Raw genomic sequence first — 22181 nt, 5'->3', positions numbered from 1 at the left:
AGGATGAACACATATATACAAACACACACGTGTTAAACAAGGTAAGAAGACAGAAGTCAGGATCTATTCACAAGAAGTGCAAGCACACAGCAGCAGTCACAACCTTAGTTACGGCGACATGATTAAATTAAGAGAGTGGCTGACAATCCTTTATCTAGTTTTCAGTCTCACAACTTGAAGGGTTTAAAATAACACACAAAGATTTCATGATTTAAAATAGGCTATTTAGTAAAAAATTTAAGGGTCGTGACATATTAACATGCAAAGCATACACAGGATCGTGATAAATTAATTTTGAAATTACATTGTAACTAGCTGGAATTTTTCTTAGAAAAGTAAACCAGAGAGTAAAGGAACACTTTCTATGCAACACTGGAAACTAGGTGTTCTAGTAAGAAGTGGTGGAGTTACCTGTACTGCTCAATGGAACAGACTAGGAAAAGCGGTGTTTGACAATGGAAATGAATTACAAGACTCTGAAATGAAGTAACACACCTAGTTTTAAAAATCCAAGAAAAAGAATATCATCTAATAGAGGAGGCTACTACAGCTGGTTCCACAGTAAGAATTAGAACCAGGAGAAATAAAAATGCACAAGACAAATGTTCTTTACCAGTGCTAAGCAATTATCCAAAGTATTTTTATATCAGAATTACACTGCATCAAATTTAACAACAGCAAAACAGCTGAGCCATTATCAGCACTGTCTGTCTGACAGGCGTTTTAAACTCTGTACCTTGTTGCCTCTCACCTTCCCAGAACTCCAAGCAGGAAGGAGTAGGGAGATGGCCTAAGAGGGATACGGATATACATATGTGTATCTCCCTTGATTATGTGAGCCTAGAGAGCAAAGAGCCTCCCACCTTTGCCCCCCGGAAAGGAAGGGGTCTGAATGTAAATATATGACCCACAGATGATTAATATACCTACTGACTAAAATTTGCTGGGAAATTGTTTAAACCAAGTGAGATGCTAATTATGGCTTAAAGCTAATTTTGTCACACTTCTGAATGTGCTGAGACGTAATTCACTAGCATGCCAAATCAAATGAATCAACTATAAAGTATTGTATAAAAAGCTGGTGTTTCTCTATATTTAGGGTAATGAAGGGAAAATGTTTGTTTTTATGAAAATTTGAAGTATGAACTATTAAAAAAGCAGTTCAACAGTATTTAAAATAGATTAGTTTAAAATTTAGTTTTAGAAAAAAAAATCCTAGTTCCCTCTTCATTCTACTATTCACAATAACCAAAAGCATTATCACAAAAGATTATAAAAACATTTAAAATACAATTTTATGCGACTTTTATTTGTACTTTAGGATCTAAACAACTGTAAGGAACGCCCTTGTGAGGCAGCACAAAGTGGTTTTCTTTTTATTTGAAGCTATTCAAATTCAAGACAGGCTCACTACTTTGCTCTTAAAGTAGTTAGTCAGCACTGTCAGCTAACCCAGCCCACCTAAGAGCTATCTGTGACAGCAGCTGGACTGTGTGAGCCTACAGAGCCTCCCCACCTCGGCTCCCCCGGGAGAGGGAGGGGTCTTTGTATGCTTTTCTGTGGTGGTTCCACTGAATTCATCACAATAGAGATGGACATTTGAAATTCGTAACGATCCAACATCTGAGCAATCTTCTTCCGAGACACACCATGTTTATTCCTCCTACCAAAAAAAGAAAAGGATTTTACATCTTTTCTTTTCTTTCTTTCTTTTTAGAAAGCTATAGGTTTAGAGATTCAGTTATACAGTAACAGTATAAAGTCTAAATGGTATTTTACAAACATGAAAAGACACTCTGTTCATTCTTGCTTTATACAAGAAGATTCATACTCGCTATTTTCAGAAGACAAAGTTAAATAATTACAGCTCACTGAAAACATTAGGTATACAGCAAAATAGAAGTTGTTTTCTTTCTTTCTTTTTTTCTTTCCTCTCTCTCTCTCTCTCTTTTTTTTTTTTTTTTTGAGACAGGGTTTCTCTGTGTAGCTTTGTGCCTTCCCTAAAACTCGCTCTGTAGCCCAGGCTGGCCTCAAACTCACAGAGATCCGCCTGCCTCTGCCTCCTGAGTGCTGGGATTACAGGCGTGCGCCACCACTGCCCGGCAGAAGTTGTTTTCTTAAAGAGAAAGAACATGAGGTTGGAGGGTGGAATCTGGGAGGAATTGAGGGACAGGAAAGAATATGATCAAAATATATTACATGGAATTTCTTTAAACATTTTAAAAGGGAAAACATTTTTAAATTAATAGAAACAAATTATGAGCTAGTGTTTTGAGACTTATGAAGAAATGAATGGATTTCCTAAGACTCACCAAAAATGCAAATTTATCAGTTACTTTATGACACTTCCTCTTGTATTTATTATTTTGGTTTTTGGAGACAGGAGCTCTCTGGTTGTCCTGGAACTCACTCTGCAGATCAGGCTGGCATTGGGAATTCACAGAGTTCTGCCTGTCTCCATATCCCAAGTGCTGGGATTCAAGGTATGCACCACCATGCCTAGCTTTTCCTATTACATTTTAAAATTTCATACTACTAGTACCTTATTATTAGAAATATAGTAGGATGTTAATTCAAAAATTAGATATAAAGAATATATAATAGATGACTTTATTTATATATGCATATGTAAGTTGAAAAGAAGGCAACATTAAGCCATGATATCAAGACAAAAAGCTACATGGCAAAACTTCCAAAAAAACACAGGCAGTAAGAGATTATCAGGTCAAACAACAACAACAGAAACAACAGCAGCAGCAGCAAAAACTGGCCTGTGATGAGCAGCTGAGGGATAGCTAAGTATGTGTGCCATGCAAAGTCCTTGTTCAGCTTTGGTCTCCCTAGTGCTGGGATTACAGGCATGTGCCACCAAGCCTCGCTCTTCCTGTAATTTTCTTTATGTGAGTTTTGGACAAGAAAAGTGATTTAAAAACAATTCTTGACACTGAGGCCTTCGGTCAGTTTATTTACTCTCAAAGTTTCCTACAATATGACCCTGACTCTCCAAGACTCCAAGACAACACATAGGAACAGACTTTACATTCATAGTATTGTTCTTGCTTTACTAACTCATTTTTCCTAGAAATAAGCCACAAAAAAAACATCTATTTTTCTAATTTGATGTTTTACACTCAAAGTTTAAGAACAACAACAACAGAGACAGAAGAAAAAAATAAAACAGATTCAAGGTTGAAAATTGGTAAGAAGCTGGGGCAGTAATGGCACACTCCTTTAATCCCAGCACTTGGGTGGCAGAGGCAGGTGGATCTTTGTGAGTTCGAGGCCAGCCTGGAGTACAGAGTGAGATCCAGGAAAAGCGCAAAGCTACACAGAGAAACCCTGTCTCGAAAAACTAAAAAGAGGAAAAAAAAAAGTAACAAATGGGCTAGGGGAATTTACCAGTGTTAGCTCATTATTATGGCATGCTTGAAACCCTGGGGTCAATCCCCAGCACACACACACAAAACAAAACAAAACAAACAAAACAAAAACAAAAAACAAAAAAACAAAACAAAACAAAACTTAAAAAGTCAAGCAAGCAAACAAAAAACCAAATTAAGTCACAGCAGTATCTCAAACATAAATGAAGCCGTAACTACAGGACAGTTTAATCACTCAGACATTTCTAGCCACCATTCAACCACCTTTAGCTGTAAAGGTCCATTCTTCCACCCCGAGTGTAACACACGGTTTGGTAGCAAACAGTGCCGTCAGATCCCATTATCAGCAGACAGCACACAAATCACATAGAGAGTGGTCAAGGGATGAAAGTTGGGGAAGGAAATGATTTAGGCATACCCATACACAGAATCATAGCCTGAAGGCTGGGGATACAGCTAAAGGCAGAATAATGTGTTGACTGTGTGCACATTAGGGCTCCTTCCACAGCACCAGAAAATAAACAGTAACAGTTGGCAGCAGAAAGGGGCAAACTTTGATGGAAGATAAAAGGGGAGTGACATTTATACAATTCTATAACCATACTAAAAAATACTGAGTCGCCTATTTGAAATGGGTAAACTGTAAGCTATATGAATTACACCTCAATAAAACTGTTACTAAGGGAGTGAATCCAAACAGGGAAAGTAAGGTGGGACAAGACAAGCAGTGACATGACAGGTAGGACACGGCAAACTCCAACAAGGAGCCAGACTCCCAGTCCTGGTCCAGTTTCCCACAAGACTCTCAGTCTGAAATCTGGAGAGCTCTCAAGAGTCCTTGCCTAGCACATAGGAAACTCTGGACTTATTTTCCCAATGTGAGTCAAACAAACAAACAACGCCAAACCTCTAAACAACCCAGAACAACCCCACAAACCCTCAGTCTTCCTGGTCAGGAAAGACAGGAGAGACCCTTCACAGGAACTAGAGCAGGCAGACTCTTTCCTGTCTAAGATGAATGGTTGCAGTTTGCAGCAGAAATGGTAAGATGTCTGAAATGACATAGTGCCCAAACTCTGAAGGCACAGAAAACAAGCTAAATGCACCACATTACCACCCTAGAAAAAGAAAAAAAAAAAGGAATTCCCAAACACTGGATCCCAAGGCTCTTGGGACAGAATTACGGACAAAGGGGAAGTCAGAGCAAGGTGAAATACCAGGTAGAGAGCTGATGCTGGGACCTATGACAGGGACAGGGTGCTGGAGGGTGAGGGGGTGCTCTAATGTCACATCACCAGTCAACAACTTAATAAAAGAATTCACATTAAGACAAAGCACCAAGCATGTTTGGTAAAAGATAGTTAATACAATGTTGACAAGGTAAAGCTCTTCAAACACTTGTTCCTCTTAAAAAAAAATAAACAGTCCCTGCTCCTAACAAAGACGTCAATCAAAGCCAGAAAGAAACCAAACACACAAAGACAAATCGAAGAAACAAGACAGGGATTCAATAAAAATGAGCTCTTACTTTTCTAATTCTTCAGGATCAAACTTCCACCAAGTTTCCGGTTCATGAAACTCTACTCTGTATCCTTTTCCTATGGCCTACACAGGGAGGGAGAAGACAAAGCCAGAGAACATGCTTAAGGAAAGGAAGGCACACAGAGAGGCCTTTCGTCTGACAACAGGAAGGCCGCTCAACCAAGAAAAATGCTTCTTGGCAAAATGTGGCTTAGAAAACATTAAGACTTTATAACTGGACCAATTCCAATTATTATCTTCAAGTCCAGGAATAACTAAGAAGAGCACATTCAAACATTATAAACACCATTCCCAATTTTTAAGCTAAAAAAACCCCAACAAAACTATTTACAAAACAAGGTAAAAATGTCTTAATAAAGACAAACAGACCAAAATTTCAGAATATAAAAATCTGTTAAGAATAATAAGACAAGCTGAGCGGCAGTAGTGCACTCAGGAGGCAGAGCCAGACGGATCTCTGTGAGTTCGAGGCCAGCCTGGTCTAGAGAGTGAGATCCAGGACAAGCACCAAAACTACACAGAGAAACCCTGTCTTGAAAAACCAGAAAAAGAAAAAATAAAAATAAATAAAAATAAAAATAAGACAAAAATTTGCATGTCAATTATTTACCATTTCCACATATGGTTTCATTTCCCAGGCTTGTGTATTAGTGTTGTCTATTATAACTGGAGATCTCCCTTGATCGATAGCTTGTTTTGCTGAAATAAAAACATAAGTAAAATTTAAATATTTGATATTAAGAAATATAATACATCTTTGCATTTAAAATGAAAACTGTAGTAGCTCTTCAGTAAGTAACATGAAATACAAGACATACCAGAGATAAAATAGAAGATATGTTCTGGACTGGATGCTGGTTTTAACAAAACAAACAAACCAACTCCAACAAACCACAAAAACACATCCTGGAGTGTTTTGTCCACTTACGGCTAATGAAGTTTTCAGTCTAGACCCAAATTTCATTAACAGGAAATAAAGGTGATAAAGAGCAAAGTACAAGAAGCAAAGATTTACTTACACAGAAAGAAATTTTTATATGACAAGTGTAACAAAACACTGAGGCAATAAGTAAGATCTTTTATAGGTCAGAACAGTTTTTCTGTAATATAAAATTGATGTGAGAGATGGCTCAGACAGATAAGTGCTTGCCATGCAAGCCTGACACCTGAGCCCATTCCCTGGAAGCTACATTAAAAAGCAGGGGCAATGGTACACATCTACAATCCCACAACTCTTACAGCAAGATGGAGGCAGAATCAGGAAAACGGGTCTAAACCTTCCAGTCCAGCTAGCCTGGAGTAGAGTGCAGCAACAGAAACAAGAGAGAGCCTGCCTCAAAACAATCAAAACAAGACGAAGGAGAGATCACTCTTGAAAAAAGTTGTTCACTGAGCACATGTGCACCTGTTCTAGCTCGCTTGCGCTCCCCCCCTCCACACACACACAAAATAAATAAATTAAAAGGAAAAGGAAAGTTGGGTGTGGTGGCGCATGACTTTAATCCCAGCACTCGGGAGGCAGAGGTAGGTGAATCTTTATGAGTTCAAGGTCATCCTGGTCTACAAGAGGACAGCCAGGGATACAGAGAGTGGTATGCCAAATATAATTACTAATGGGGAAAGAGCAAGGTTGTTTTTTAGATTTGTTGGGTGAATAAATATTTTGGAGTCATTATTGGTGGTTAGTGAGGTGTGTGTAGAAAATAAGTTGATGAGGGCTGCAACTGCCATTAGTGTGACTAAGGGGAAGTTGTTATTTCTCAGTAGTTCAGCGATAATAATTCACTCTGTGGAAATCCTGTCAGTGGAAGAAGGCCTCCTCCAGAAAGGAGGACTAGGGAGACGATGGGGTAGTATGATTGACAGGTAGTACGATTGACAGGTAGTAGGACTGACAGGTAGTAGGACTGACAGGTAGTAGGACTGACAGGTAGTAGGACTGACAGGTAGTAGGACTGACAGGTGGTAGGACTGGTGTTTTGTTTCATGTAAGTGGTATGGAGCTGACTGACATAAATGAACAGGTGTGGAGCATAATGCAGACTGAAACTGTGGGGAGGACAGACAGCTTGAGAAGTGTGAGGGAGAAGTTGTAGGAGAGTAGAAATTATTGATCCTATATGGGCAACAGATGAATATGCTGTAGCTCTTTTATGTTTGTGTCTAGTTGAGTCCATTTCGTGCTACAGTAAGGACTGAGAGGGTTGCTGATGTGATGAGGATATTTGGGTCTATGAGTTCATTAATTTGGAAAAGAATTGAAAGGGGGGGGCAATTTTTTGTCATGTAAGGAGAATTAGGCCTATGTAGAGTGGGATTCCTTGAGTAACTTCTGGCAGTCATGAGTGGAATGGTGATAATCTCAAAGGAAAGAAAAAAAAAGGAAGGAAAAAACTTTTTTTTTTTTTGGTTTTTCGAGACAGGGTTTCTCTGTGTAGCTTTGCGCCTTTTCCTGGAACTCACTCTGTAGCCCAGGCTGGCCTTGAACTCAGAGACCCACCTGGCTCTGCCTCCCGAGTGCTGGGATTAAAGGTATGCGCCACCACCGCCCGGCTGGAAAAAACTTTTTAAGTGATGCTTTTGAACGTTAGTATAAAAGAAAGGCATTACCCACAAGTAAAATTTCCTATGTCAAGTAGCTCAATACCACAGTTTAGCTGATTTTTGTGGACTTCTTAGAATCATGATTCTCAAATGTGTGACCGAGGGGAATGAAACTTTAATTCTAAACTCTCTGTCCCTATGTCATTCCTTACCCCGAGGGAAGAGTCACTGTCACAGGGAACCATTTGTTAATGACAGCAGTGTATGTATACCTCAGACAAGAAAAGTAACTTCTGAAAGATGGAAATTTTCTCGATATACAGTATTCAAACTACAAAATTCAATATAATGTAATGAGGCACGTCCAACCTGCATTTCATAGGCCACATGTGGCAGAGATTTGTCATGATTTGTGGCTCACTACAAAATTGTAAACTCACTTAAAAACATCATGAGATTTACTTTTCGCAGTTTTTTTTTTTGTAACTAGGCTCAACAGTTCTCAAGAGTGAACTTTGCAGAGAACAGGGTTGGGTTACATGTCAAAGGACTGGACGCACCTGTTTATGGTATGAAAGGGGAAATGGCTCCCATGGGCTCACATGTCCAAACACTCCATCCCCTGACAATAACACTGTTTTGGAAGGCTGAGGAACATGTGAGAGGTGGGGGCATGGCTGGAGGAAAGGGGTCCTCTACTTCCTGACAGTAGATATGACTCATATTCCTGTCATGCCTTCCCTGCCAAGTATCCCTTCTTAAACTGTGAGCCCAAACAAGCCCTTCTTTAAGTTACTTCTTGCTGGGTACTGGGTCTCAGCAACAAGAAGTACTAAATACAGATATGTTTAGGGCAGGCAGATCTTAGAGCCTAGTTAATGTCTTACTCACTGAGCCATCTTGTCAGCCCAAAAGTAGGTTTTTAAAAGTAACTTATAGCTGGGCGGTGGTGGCGCACGCCTGTAATCCCAGCACTCGAGAAGGAGAGGCAGGTGGATCTCTGTGAGTTCGAGGCCAGCCTGGTCTACAGAGCTAGTCTAGGACAGGCTCCAAAGCTACAGAGAAACCATGTCTCGAAAAAAACCAAAAAGTAACTTATAGTACATGTATTTTTTAGATAGTTCTAGATCGATCCCAAATTATAATCACTTAGAGGATTAAAAACAAAAGCAAACACAAAAACCTGGAGCTAGAGATAGCTTAGCTGTTAGGAGCACTGATTGCTCTTCAGGGATGCAGGTCAATTCCCTGCATCCATGTGGTGGCTCACAACTGTTTGTAATTCCAGTTCCAGGGATCTACATCCAAGTAAAACACCCATACACATAAAAATTTTTAATGAAAATATTTTTTAAGGGTCCATTTCTTAGACCTCATTCTAAACCAAACTGAAGCAGAACCTCTAGGACTGAGCCCCAAGGACAAGCCCTTTTGTAAAGGTGAGGGGATCCCTATATGATTCAAATGGACTATCAGAATTGAGACCACTATTTCCGATGGAAAGACACTGACTGACCCACGTCTTCTAAAATTGAAGTATTTGATAGGGTTCTCATAATATCAATGAGGAAAACTAACACAGGCATTGTTTAAGATTTAAGGACATCAGCATTAAGCAGGATGGAAACGCTTTCGGAATATAAAATAAAGGTACAAGAGTTCTATGAATTAGTCATAAAGTGCAAAAATAGAAAGCGTATTGAAATGGCCCCCACCCGTGTCTTATCAGCTTATATTTTCTACAGGTCATCCCATTTTATCTAAGTTCACTGATTCTTACAAACTTTATCTGAGAGGGCAAATATAATTACTATCATGTCTTAAGTAAGAAATTGGGACTCTGGGTTATTAACAGTCTGTCAAAGTCCCTCAGCAGTAAAAGTCTACGTTAAATTAAAACCCAGGTACGACTCAAGGTCAAATACTCCATCCCAGGAGCCTTGGCCCAAAACAAACCTCTGCTCTGGTTCCAGTCATGGGCATCACCAAGTTGATTAACATTGTACCTGTACCCATCTTGATGATGAAAATAGTCATCAGTGCTGAACACGATGCCATCGCGACTCTGACCAAGCAGAATTCTGTTAACAAAAGAAATCATAAGGTCTATGACAAGCTAGCAATGGACACCTGGCATTGTCTTCTTAAAGCCACTGCCGGTCAACAGTAGAGCAGCAATCCCTTCAGACTGTCCAGATTCTAACATGACTTCCAACCTCACTCTATCCACTACAGATGTGAGAACTTCAAACCAGTATTTGCACAGTGACTTTAAAATGCCATGCGCTGCTTCCCAAATGACATCAGCTAGCAATTATGCACGTTTTCACTTTGTGTGAATCGGTACTGAATACCTGCAACTGTCTCTCTCTGGTACAAGTAATCTAAAAACCAAGTAATAGTAAGTAAGCGATCCATCTGGGAGAAACACATTTGATCCAAAACAGCTTTCACAAACTCATTTCCATTAGCACAAACATAGAAGACCCACATGTGAGAGTAAGAAATAGCCTAAGACATAAGATTGCAAACAACCTGTGCTCTGCCAAAGTATAATAAACTTCAGAGATTGTTACATGAAATTAATCACTGAATACTAAATAAAAATTTCTCAGGTCAGAGCAGTAACAAGTAAGCTCTGCTTTGAAAAAAAACATACCATCATACAATGATATACAGTAAACGGGGCTATGTGGACAGAAAGACAAATGGAAGTTGAAATTCAGAACCTTGGACTACCAGTTCTAAAGTTCTTAGCTATTCAACCACAGTATTTTCATAAACAAACAAACAAGTAATTTACTTTACATATTGGGAGGCAGAGCCAGGTGGAACTCTGTGAGTTCGAGGCCAGCCTGGTCTACAGAGCTAGTCCAGGACAGTCTCCAAAGCTACAGAGAAACCCTGTCTCGAAAAACAAAAACAAAAAAAACAAAAACAAAAAAAAACAAAACAAAAAAGACAAAGAAAAAAAGACAAGCCTTCTGCCATAATGAAAGTTCCGACTATCAAGAGCGTTCCCATCAGCAGTGAGACTGGGAGACGGACACGGATTTGGACCTACACAACATCCTGCAGTCTCTCTTCCCCTTAATCAACAACCAGGGACCACGTGACTATGTGAGGGAGTTGGAAGGGATAGTTGGCAGAAGTAAACAAGAGTAAAACAATCCAGTCCTAAGACAAGTCAAGAGTACCTCCTACCAAAAGGTAGTAGGGAGGACTTCAACTATTAACACGACAAATGCCTTTGCTCCGCCCCACACTTTTAAGACCTTATAATAAAAACAATAGTATGTATCAAAGTGGCAAACTTTAAATTTGAATTATAGTGTATTATACAGCAAGTTATAGCAGAATTATAGTAAATTACATTAAATAAATTAAATGGAAGTTAAGGTTTGTGTTGTCTATGTATTTCTTTGGAGGAAATAGAGTTGGATTTCAAAGTTTTTTTTTTTTTGTTGTTTTTTGTTTTTTTTGGGGGGGTTTGTTGAGACAGGGTTTCTCTGTGTAGCTCTGGAGCCTTTCCTGGAACTCATCTGTAGCTCTCGAACTCAGAGAGATCCACCTGCCTCTGCCACCCAGGTGCTGGGATTAAACGCGTGCACCACCACCGCCCCGCCAGATTTCAATTTTTATAGTTTTTTCTGAACTCTAGCTGACATCTACATTTGCTTAAATAGGTAACTTGAAATATAAAAAAATGCTTCAATTATCTGTATTTATCTATGTGCTGTTTCTAGGTCAAAAAATTAGAAAAGGATCATGAGAGGACAGAGATCTTAAGGGAGAGAGAGAAATAAAGGTAACATAGCACAAGTGAAAGAGAGCAGGAGAATTAACTGAGGAAGGAAGGAAGCCAGTTGGGGTGGGGGCGGGGCGGGGAGTGAATAACAATTCATGAAATGCCACAATGAAATTGATCAGTTTGAATGTTAGCCTAGAAAGCCTGATTTCAAAAACTACAAAAGATTTTTGATCCTTTTTTTGTGACCTGAAAAAAAAAATTTAAAAGCTAAATGTTGGGGCAACACAGATGGCTCAGTGGTTAAGATCACTGACTGTTCTTTCAGAAGGCTCAGGTTCAATTCCCAGCACCCAGCTGACTACTATGGAGGGAATCCAATGCCCCTTTCTGATCTCCAAGGGCACCAGGCATGCAGACACAGGCAAAACATTAACACATACAATTTTTGTTGTTGTTGCAGTTGTTTTTTTGAGACAGGGTTTCTTTGTGCAACAGTCCTGGCTGTCCTGGATCTCGCTCTGTAGACCAGGCTGGCCTTGAAATAACAGAGATCCACCTGCCTCTGCCTCCCAAATGCTGGGATTAAAGGCGTGCGCTGCTGCCACCGCCCAGCCCTGAAGACCTCCTTAAATACATAAATAATAATGATTAACAGTTGAGGCTGACAAGACATTTTCTTCCCAGACAGCAGGAAGTGTGCACACATCCTTTTCAAACTCCACAACTATCTCAAGTATGAAGCTTCACTTCAGGAAATTAAAAAAGTGCTTATCAACCTAGGGGAATGGGATACTTAATCAAGCATCTGAACCAAAAGCAAGTACAGTATTTTCAAAATTCTTATACTCTAATTATCTCATCAAGTCTTCTAGATGGAGTCTCAAAATGTTAGTATCTTGGAACTTAGTAAATCAAACAACTAATTAAACACTATCAGTGGCCATTTGAGTTACAGTTTCTCAAAAGAGAACTTACCATGACTCACACATCTCTATGATCTCATTCAATTCTCAAAACCCTGACAATCTGGTATTAAAAAAGTCCAGGAAAGAAAATAAACACAGCAGTTCCACCAGGGAAGCTGACTATGCAGCAGAAAACAAGGGTCATGGCATCAAATCCTCAGTGCCAGGCCATGGATGCCTCTGCCTCCCAAACCAGTGGCCTACAATGATCCTGTACAGTCTCATCTCCGAGAGGCTTCTGAATAGATTTGGTTACTAGCTTCTAAGGTGGACCTCCGAGTTCCAGGGCAGCCATGAGACCTACACAGTAAGTAAGTTCTAGAGTTCTATGCCAGACAGGGCTAGTATTCCAAAGAAGCAAAACAATCTAAGTGAACCTGGCACAGGCTGAGACCCTAGTGCAGAAGCACTGTACTCAAGCACTTTGGAGCATCTACTTTATTTTCCCAGCTAAGACATAAAGAACTTAAGACCAGAAATAAGTATCTCCTACTGAGTTCAACTAATCACTCTCTTCCAAAGAAAGGTAGGAAAACAGAAAACAAAAAACAAACAAACAAAAACAAAAAGCCTCTTCCATCACTTTCAAACAGTGCTTTTAATTCCTATATTTACTGTAACAAATGATGTAAAACAACCAGAACTTATTATCTTGCATTTTTGAAGGTCAGTCTGTATCTCTCTGTGCTCTAGAGAGTGCTGTCTTGTCTTTTCTAGTTTCTAGGTTAGGCACACTCACTGTCTTGGTTTGTGGGGCCTTTGACCATTAGTACAAAGTGGGCAATGTGGAGTCTTCTCTCCTCTCTGACCCCTGCTTCTGGGGTTTATATCTGTGACTTTCCTTCCTGTTACCTTCTTATTAAGAAGCTTTGTGGGGGCTGAAAGGATGGCTGAGCGGTTAAGAGCACTGACTGACTGCTCTTCCAGAGGTCCTGAGTTCAATTCCCAGCAACCACACAGTGGCTCACAACCATCTGTAATGAGATCTGGTGCCCCCTTCTGGCCTTCAAGGACACATGCAGGCAGAACACTGTATACATAATAAATAAGTAAATCTGAAAAAGAAGCTTTGTGATTATACTGGGATAATCACTTCATCTCAAATATTTATCCCCAGGTCCCCCTTTCCTCAGAAAGTAACATGTATAGCACTTACCACAATAAATGGCTTAAATAAAAGTGTTAGCACCAGCCAGGCAGTGGTGATGACCACCTTTAATCCCAGCACTTGGGAGGCAGAGCCAGGCAGACCTAGAGTGAGTTCCAGGGCAGCCAGGGCTACACAAAGAGACATGTCTGGAAAAAACAAAATCAAAAACCAAAAAAAAAAAAAAAAAAGGGCGGGGGGGGGGGGGGGAGGGCTGGAGAGATGCCTCAGAGGTTCAGAGCACTGACTGCTCTTCCAGAGGTCCTGAGTTCAACCCCAGCACCTACATAGTGGCTCACAACCACCTGTAATGAGATCTCACACCCTCTCCTGTATACATAATAAATAAATTTTTTTAAAAAGTTAACAACAAATGTTATTTTTGCAAGGTTTTTGTTTTGTTTTAATTTCCTAGATGGTAAATTATTAGGTATTTTTAGCATCTCTTTCCTCTTTAGCAACAGTTATTTTGTGTGGGAGGTGGGGTGGGGTGGGCACATGGCATGTGGGTTCCAGGGATCAAATTCTGGTCATCAGGTTTGATGGCAGACACCATCATCTTGTTAGTCCAAATTACTATATTTCTTCAGTCCATACTTTTTTTCTAGGTATTTTTAAAAGATTTATTTATTTTAGGTGTATGAAGGCTCTAACTGCATGTACATCTTTAAGCCAGAAGAGGGCATCAGATCCCACTATAGATGGCTGTGAAACACCATGTGGTTGCTGGAAATGGAACTCAGGACCTCTGGAAGAGCAGCAGCCAGTGCTGTTAACTACTGAGCCATCTCTCCATCCACCTTGTAGGTTTTTTTTACTTTAGTCCTTTATCCATCTAGTAGTTATTTTTTGAATGACAGAAGGCAGAGTATTAAGTATTTTTCTTATAAATCTGTCAAATATATCCTATTACCATTACAGAACATTTTCCCAACTGCTCTAAAATAGCAGTTCACAATACAGCAACTAAATATGCAGCGTTTACATTGTATTGGTATTTTAAGGAATCCAGAGATCATTTAAATACACACGTGGGAATAAATTTATTCAAGGGACTTAAGTATCAAAGGAGTTTGATACCTGTACAGGAGCCCACAACCAACTCACCCAAGAACCAAGGGACAACTGCATAGTCCCTTGCCTTAGAATCCTCAGCAAAAGGTAGCTATGGTGGTGCAAGCAAGAAATTCACAAGTTTTAGTACACCCTGTACTACCTACTGAGACCTTGAATAAATGAATGAAGTCATCAGCAAATGTCTAGGGCATGCATCATGTTGGAAACTATATGGTTTTGGAAAAAATAGGCAAGTTCTGAAGTTACCTCTAGAAATCTAAAGTTCTAGTTCTAGAGATGGCATGTTACAAGCTTACTAAACCATTCTATATCCTCATTTGTATAATTATTAATACCTCCTCTCAGGGCAGTCGCTCTGTATATAGATACTGAACAAATGACAGCTGCTTTTGCCAAGCCTGGTTCTCTGCTTACAATTCTGAATAAATTTGAAACATAAAATATGTATTACATCCAACATAGTTGTTATAACTGACCTTAAAACATTTTAGCGCAATTATGAGACCATTGGGACGATTTAAGCTATAGCCCAGGCAGCAGTTGTCTAATCAGAGAAATCATATCCCCTGCTAACTAAGCAAGGATGAGTCTCCAAATGTGGACTACAAACTGTTACAAATGTCTTAAACTCCCTTTATCTTTGATAATCCCTCTTCTGGCCTGCAGTTGTATATGCAGGCAGAACACTGTATACATAAATAAATCTTAAAAAAACAAACAAACAAAAAAAAACAAAACTAGCAGCAAGCCCAGTGTAGTGATTCATGTGTGTAATCTGGCACCCAGATGATCCTAAGTTTGAGGCCAGCCTCTGCTACATGGCAGATTTCAGGCAAGCCTTCAATTTCTAGAAAGTCTCTATCTCTTATATTTTTGGTTGTGAACCTAGCCTTTAACGGCTGAGCTATCCCTCCAGCCCAGTCTCTATCTCAAAAAAAAAAAAAAAAAAAAAGAAAGAAAAAAAAAAGAAAAACCCAAAACAAACAAAAATAACAAACAACTAGGGGTTAAGGGATGAAGTTCAGTGGGAGAATGCTTGCATAGGATGCACAAGGCTCAGGTTCTATCCCCAGCACAGACACACCCCAAAAATAAAATAATAATAAATAATAAAAATGAACAAATGGTGGGGTGGTGGTGGTACACGCCTTTAACCCCAGGACTCGGGAGGCAGAGCCAAGCGGATCTCCGTGAGTTCGAGGCCAGCCTGGTCTACAGAGAGAGAGATCCAGTACAGTCACCAAAACTACACAGAGAAACCCTGTCTCGAAAAACCAAAAAAAAAAAAAAATAAAAAAATTAACAAATGGTTGGTATAGGGTAAACAACTAATTCTTGCCTTCTTATAACTCAAATGGCTTAGGTCAACCGTTAATGAACAAAAAGATAATGCTGTCTTGTACAGCTTATACTGAACACAGTAGTAAAGGTAAAAGCTGTATAAATTCAGAAGTCACTAAGGACGCAAAGACAAATAAAGCCTCAGAAAGTGATGGCATGTGCCCACAGTACCAACACTTGGGAAGCTGAAGCGCCAGAGAGCGTGAGTTCCAGAACAGCCAGAGCTTCTCAGTGGGTTCCGGGCATGCTGGACACACAGTAAGTCCCAGACTAGCTCAGGCTACTATAGTAAGCCAGTATCTCAAAACAAACAGGAGGCATCTAAGGCAGCCTTTAAAGAAGCCACTGCACACCAACAGGAGAAAACTGACAAATGCAGACAGGTATGTATGGTGGAGGTGGTGAAGTAAGGACTGAACTAAGAAGAATGGGGCTCATCAGCAAAGGGAAGCTGATTTACTTCTCCAAATCAGCAGAGTTCTGATCTAACAATTCTGTATTCTTTCCTTTCTTCAAACCTTGTTGTGAAAGCTAACACCTCTATGAAACTGTATATGGTTTTATATTCGAAGCCAAATAACTCAGGGGTTAGAGACTGAAAAGTAAAGAAGTCAAGCCTGGCTGGTGGTGGACCTCTTTGGTCCTAGCACTTGGAAGGCAGTGAGTTCAATACCAGCTTAGCCTATAGTTGAGTTCCAGGACAGCCAGGGCTACATAGAGACCCTGTCCCAAAAAAACCAAAATCAAACCAACCAACCAACCAAACAAACAAAACAAAAATCACAACAAAAAGGGCAGGCTGTCTTCATTAAACAATATCCATCAATCTAAAGAGGTGTTTGTGTGTGTTTTCCTATCTCTTTAACCAAGCTCCTTGAAGTGAGGAATCACACATAAAGTACGTATGTAGTAGTAGGTACTAAAAATGAAGGCAGGGACACCAAGGCATACACACGAAAATATAGTAGACAGACAAATAAATAAAAATGTAAAGACTTCAAAAATGAAAACATAGGGGAAAGCACATTACCATTTGATCTCTTATTTTCAGTTCTGGGGGGGAGGAAGGGGTTTGGTTTTTAATAGTAGTTTCTGTTAACCTCAACTGTTTCCTCCAGTCTTTGTGCCTATAAAATGCAAACAACTCAGCTCCCCGAACTCTGCTGTCAAAGTACTCTCTAAACCGAAAACGGAAACAAATGGCACTCGCTGCTGAGCATCCGCTTAGGCACTGGTTCTCTCTGCTGCCCAGGCTAGCCGACTACTTGGTCCCTAGCCCAGATTGGCCTTGAACCTGAGATCTTGCTGTATCCTTCCAGTCTTAAATGTTCTACCTTCTTCTCTTCAAGCAAATACCCACAGACATAATCACCTCCACCTAATCTCTCAGACCTTCTTGAAATTCTATTGAGTTCCATTCCAACATTCTCCAACCCGTTGTCCTAATTTTCTTTTACTTTTCAATATTCAGCTCTGACTAGCGGACCTACTTCAACCAATTACCAAGTCTCAACTTTTCTCTGCTATAGCCTAAACCCAGAACATTGTAAGACAACTTCCCTCTTCTGAGGCTCAACTTCATATTCTTACAAAACCTTCACAAAAACATCAGTCAATTAAAACAGCTTAACTTGCTTGAAAATCTATACTATAAACTGAATTTCTGTTTTTGTCTGAAATTTTATTTATTTAGGTCATATTACAAATAAATATAAGTATCTGTAAATTCTTCAGATACTAGTTTTCACACAAAGATACTATTTTTTTAACCTTTCCTATATAAACTACGAGAAATTTATAGTTTGAGTTATTTTCCACACCTGAGCAAATTGTGACAATGCTGTCTTCAAGTTGTAAAGAAAATTAAAAATCTGAAATATTTTGTAACAATAAAAACACTACCAGTTCTAACGCCACTAATCAGAATGCTCAATTCAACACACTAAAAATTTAAAACTAAACAGCAATTCAGTCCCACAGGGCTGGAGAGACAGCTCAGTGGGTACAGCACTGTACTGGCTGCTCTTTTGGAGGACCTAGGTTCAATTCCCAGCACTCATGTGCTGGCTCACAACTGTCTGTAATTCTAGTTCCAGGGGAACTTTTCTGGCCTCCTGGAAGTGGTGCACAGATACACACATAAACAAAACACCCATACACATAAAATATTTTTTTAAAAGATCACTATCCCAGGCTGGAGAGATGGCTCAGCGGTTAAGAGCACTGGCTGCTCTTCCGAAGGACCTGGGTTCAATTCCCAGCACCCACATGGCAGCTCAAAGCTGTCTGTAATCCAGCCAGCTCCAAATGGTCTGATACCCTCACCAAACAAAACACCAATGCATGCAAAATAAAAAGAAATAAATCTTAAAAAAAACCAAAACAAACAAACAAAAAAAACGCTACCCCAATTAGGTACGAACATGGCATAATGCTTAATACATTCAAGACCCCTAATTTGTTTTTCAAATTCTAAGAAAATAAATATCCCTTATTCCATTAACAGGCAGCAAAACTTGCCCAGCAGAGTGAAAAAGTACCAAAGCCCAGATTTCCTAGTGCCGAGTCCAGCTTTTCCTGAACTTACACCAGCTACCCAATTCTTAAGTAGCATTGCTCGTTGCTGTTTTACTTATAGTTTATATTTAAAGCTCTTATAAGATGCTAAATATATATACAGCAATTCTCCCTTTCCACTAGAATACATCTTTTAAAGTATTTCCAATCAGATGTCACTCCCAAACACAGTGGTAAATTTTCTACTAGAAACATGAAAGCACTGATCACCCATTTAAGCAATGAATCATCAAGTATTCTCTTGGTATCCTTTACTTACCGAGACAATGTTGTTTTTCCAGAACCAGGGAGGCCTCGCAAAAGAATAAGTAATTTCTGCAATTTATTTAACTTCTCCTCTGGAAACCACTGGCTCACAAACCTGTCTGTTCCATTATGCTCTTCCATAAGAGGATCTCTCCAGCATTCTCTGATTTCACAGAAACCATTACTCACACTTTCATCTTGCACACTGTAGCCATTTCTAAAGGGCTGAACATTACTGCTAGTCACACCATAATTAGCATACTCATCGTTCTCATCAAAAGTTAAACAGTTCCAGCTATCCTGACAACTATCGACATAACAGCCATTTTGCATCTGACAGTCATCTGGTCCAGGGAAAATATTTGGTGGTGGATTTAGTGGGGCACTGAATCTTGGAATATTAAAATGATAATTAAAACTGGGAAGAGGAGGACCATGGGGTATGACAAAAGGATGTACTGACTGCCATTCAGGCCCGAAGGAAGAAAATGAAGTATCACAAAATGGAGGCATCACTTGTTCATCACAGAGATATCTGCCTGGTTCATTCTCCAAGTACTGCTGGTAACCACAATGTGGCTGAAGAGCATTACTGAGGTCTTTACTTTCTTCCTTGGATTTTAAGGTACCACAGGCCTGGTCATACGGAATAATTTGTTCCGGGGAAGGCTCTGGTACCTTACAACTGCCTTGTGAAGCATCATTTTCATTTTCCAGCTCTTCAATTTCTTTGTAAAACTGGGATAATTCCGTGTCAATCTCCAATTTTTTGGAGATAGATCTCTGTTTTTCTTCTCGTCTTCTTTTGTCATCTACACCATTGAAGCTGTCCGTCCCATGCTTCCTTTCTCGGCATTTCTTCTTTTCAGGGGGTTTGTAAATGGGGCCTATGAATGCTTTACTTGTGCTATAGATTTCGTCATCCTTGGACAGTGATGAAGGCTTTCCATCCTGTAAGACTTTGGAACCAATGGATTCAACACCTACTTTATTACCAGGCATCTCCTTGCACAACACATCTGTAGTTCTGGTTTTGTCTTCCTCAGGACAAATACGTCTTCTGAAGTTAATGGTGGCCTTATTATTTCTGGTTTTCTCTTGGAGTCTGTGACTTTCAGGACCACCTTGATGGGAGAAACAATCATCTGCAGCTGACTTCAATTTTTTAGAGCATGGTTCCCTTGTTAGTTCTTTTCCAGGTCCCAAAAACTTAGCTTCAATTTCACTATAGGGCATCTGAGGAGTAAAACACACAATTATTAAGTCATATTTTTAAAAATTTAAACAAAAGCTTTTTCATAAGGAAGGAGTGTGAGAAAAGATTTTTGTGACATAAGCATTTAATAACCAAAGTCAAAGTGTAATTTTATAACCACTTATTTTAAGTCACAATAACTTACAGGAGTCTTGCTGAAGTTAGTATCATTTTAAAATACATGTGCAGGGTTGGGGATTTTAGCTCAGTGGTAGAGCGCTTGCCTAGCAAGTGCAAGGCCCTGGGTTCGATCCTCAGCTCCAAAAAAATAAAAAAAGCCGGGTGATGGTGGTGCATGCCTTTAATCCCAGCACTCGGGAGGCAGAGCCAGGCGGATCTTTGTGAATTCGAGGCCAGCCGGGTCTACAGAGTAAGATACAGGACAGGCACCAAAACTACACAGAGAAACCCTGTCTCGAACCCCCTGCCCCCCAAAAAATATGTGCACCTTTTTTTGGAGGTACAGAAGATGAACTTATGACCTCATACATACTAAATGAACACTCTACTCCAGAACTATGTCCTACCTTTTTCATGCTGAGACAGTGTCTCACTAAGTTGACAAGTGTGGCCTTGAATTCTCTGTGTAGAGTTAAGTGAGGCCCTACCTGTCCATCCTCCTAAGTAGTTGAGATTACAGGTCCATGCTACCAGTCCTGTCTTTTGTTTGTTTTTGTTTTTTTTCAAGACAGGGTTTTTCTGTGTAGCACTACACCTTTCCTGGAACTCGCTTTGGAGACCAGGCTGGCCTCGAAATCAGAGATCGGCCTGCCTCTGCCTGCCGGGATTGCTGGGATTAAAGGCGTGCACCACTACCACCTCCTGGCCCAGTCCTGTCTTTAAACAATCCATTCCAGAGTTTAAGGACCTACGTTTGGAAACCTGAGTCCGTGTATCTACATGTGTGTGTACAGATACATAACTGGCATTTGTTATGTATCTAAACTGGCTAAGGTTCACTGTATCATGAATCCCTTCCTGTTTAAAATCACTGTGTCTTTTGGAATACAGGCTTCAGTTTCCATACTTCCATCAACCTGTCTTTAGCATCAATACGAGATGAACTAAATCAGTCTTTGTGGACCTTTTCCCTCCAAGTAGTATAAAGCAGTTCCAAATTGGGTGCAATAATTTGAAAGAAAAAAAACAGAATTTGAGTTTGAGGATACAAATTATGCTTAGGAAAAATAATCAGAAAAATGGTCAAAATCAAAGCATTCATCTTTTCTAGCAGTTTCCCTAACTTAAAAATAAACTTTGCAGGCAGGTTGGTTTATGACTGTAATGCTAGCATTTGGCAGATGGGGGAGAAGGAAGATCAGGAGTTCAAGCCTGGACTACATAGTTAAGTTCAAGGTCAGTCTGTACTACACAAGACCCGTCAATAAATTATTTAAGCTACACTTCTTTTGACAGGCAGTGGCTCGAACCCGTAATCCTATCAATAGGCGATTTCAGGCCAGTATGGGCTGACTACACAGATTCCAGAGCATCCTGACTTACAGAGTAGAGAACAAAACAAAACACAACTTCGCGACTCTTTAAGTTTCTTTGAACCCTTAGGAAGCCAAAAATCCCGTTTTGGTCAGTACTTCATTCGGCCCGCTCTTTGGGACTCAAAACCCAAACCCCACAAACTAGGGAAGCCAACAGGCCATTAGCAGAGCCGAAGGAAGTTCCATTCTCGCGCAAACAGCCCCCACGTCAGCCACACGTCCCGTCTCCCCATTCAAACATCAGAGATCCCCGAGGACGGGAGAGCGAAGGGTGCACGAACACTGCCGGCCTCCTAGCTGGGCCTCAAGGCCTCCTGACCGCCAGGCAAGCGGCCCGGCCGGAGGCCCCCAGCCTCTCCGTCCTCAAGGGAAACGACAAGGTCCCGTCTAGAATCTGCGGGGCGCCTCCGAGGCCGAAAGGTTCTCTTCGGGCTTCCACGCTCACAGTTAAACGAAGGAGTCGTGCCAAGCCGCGAGTGAAAACTTGAGCCGTTCGCCTCCTACGAAACCGGAAGCACCTCCCCCAACTACACCGGGGCGTCTGCTCACCACAGCTCTGCATGTACTCCCACCCCGCCTAAAACAAAACACAACTCCCGCAAAGACACGAACCTCCGAGAGAGCGAAAGACCGTCCGAGAGGCAGCTACAAAGCCGAGCGGGAGAGATGCAGGGCTGGAGCAGCTCCGTACGCAAGATGGCCACCACCGCTCGCATTTCCCATGCAGAGCCGCGGGCTTGCGCCGGGCATTGTGGGAATTGAAGTCCAGCGTTCCCTGCCATGCTAGTTTACCTCATGGCACCAAGACTCGGTCTTCCAGAGTCCCTTGCGTGACGTATGCGCTGATTTGGCAACAAACG

At 40.5% G+C, this 22181-nt stretch overlaps 1 protein-coding gene across 1 annotated transcript; it reads right to left on the bottom strand.

Moving 5' to 3' along the window:
• Positions 1-202: 202 nt before the first annotated feature.
• On the bottom strand, positions 203-22030 carry LOC118572281 (NEDD4-binding protein 2-like 2). The gene is made up of 6 exons (XM_036171780.1): positions 21934-22030; positions 18584-19806; positions 9423-9547; positions 5533-5621; positions 4909-4985; positions 203-1663 (listed from the first exon to the last, which is right to left on the bottom strand). Exons 2-6 carry the CDS (start codon positions 19804-19806, stop codon positions 1462-1464), a joined length of 1716 nt encoding a protein of 571 aa, XP_036027673.1. The 5' UTR covers positions 21934-22030; the 3' UTR covers positions 203-1461.
• Positions 22031-22181: the final 151 nt, after the last annotated feature.

The sequence above is a fragment of the Onychomys torridus genome, chromosome 22, assembly GCF_903995425.1.
Source record: "Onychomys torridus chromosome 22, mOncTor1.1, whole genome shotgun sequence".
In the NCBI taxonomy this organism is placed as follows: Eukaryota; Metazoa; Chordata; class Mammalia; order Rodentia; family Cricetidae; genus Onychomys; species Onychomys torridus.
This window is presented reverse-complemented; position numbering and strand designations above follow the sequence as displayed.